Source organism: Penaeus monodon, chromosome 30 (genome assembly GCF_015228065.2).
Source record: "Penaeus monodon isolate SGIC_2016 chromosome 30, NSTDA_Pmon_1, whole genome shotgun sequence".
In the NCBI taxonomy this organism is placed as follows: Eukaryota; Metazoa; Arthropoda; class Malacostraca; order Decapoda; family Penaeidae; genus Penaeus; species Penaeus monodon.
The window spans coordinates 13,458,068-13,458,480 of record NC_051415.1 but is presented as its reverse complement, the minus strand read 5'-3'; the positions used below and the strand labels follow the sequence as shown (position 1 = coordinate 13,458,480).

The 413-nt window shown below is 49.6% G+C and overlaps 1 protein-coding gene across 1 annotated transcript in view; it reads left to right on the top strand.

Moving 5' to 3' along the window:
* Nucleotides 1-413, top strand: part of LOC119592355 (choline O-acetyltransferase-like) — a gene marked incomplete in the record, with an annotated part of 212,829 nt that overhangs the window by 144,131 nt on the left and 68,285 nt on the right. The window contains 1 exon segment of the mRNA XM_037941182.1: nucleotides 33-230. Within this exon segment, the coding sequence (XP_037797110.1) occupies nucleotides 33-230 (198 nt within the window).

Below are 413 nucleotides of genomic sequence, written 5' to 3'. Positions count from 1 at the left end.
ATAACAATTTCTCCTCTTCCTCCATACCACAGTACCCGCTCGTACCGAAGCTGCCCGTGCCCCCTCTCGGCCACACTCTCTCGTGGTACCTGACCCACCTGAAGACGGTACTTCGGGAGGAGGAGTACCAGGAGGCGGTCGCTGTCGTGGAGGAATTCGGGAAACCTGGAGGCGTCGGCGAGAAGGTGCAGGAGGAGCTCATCAAAAGGCACGACGCGATGGACAACTGGGTGAGGACCTCCGGCGTTCTGCCTCGTTTCATTTTCGTTCCATTTCTTTTTCAGGTCTCTTTCATTATCTGTTCGTTCCTCCGTCAATATGTATTTATATCTGTCTATCTATCTATCTTTTCTTTTCACTCATTCAACAATGCTTTCAATTGTCTGCTTAGTTACGTATCTGTCAATACGTAA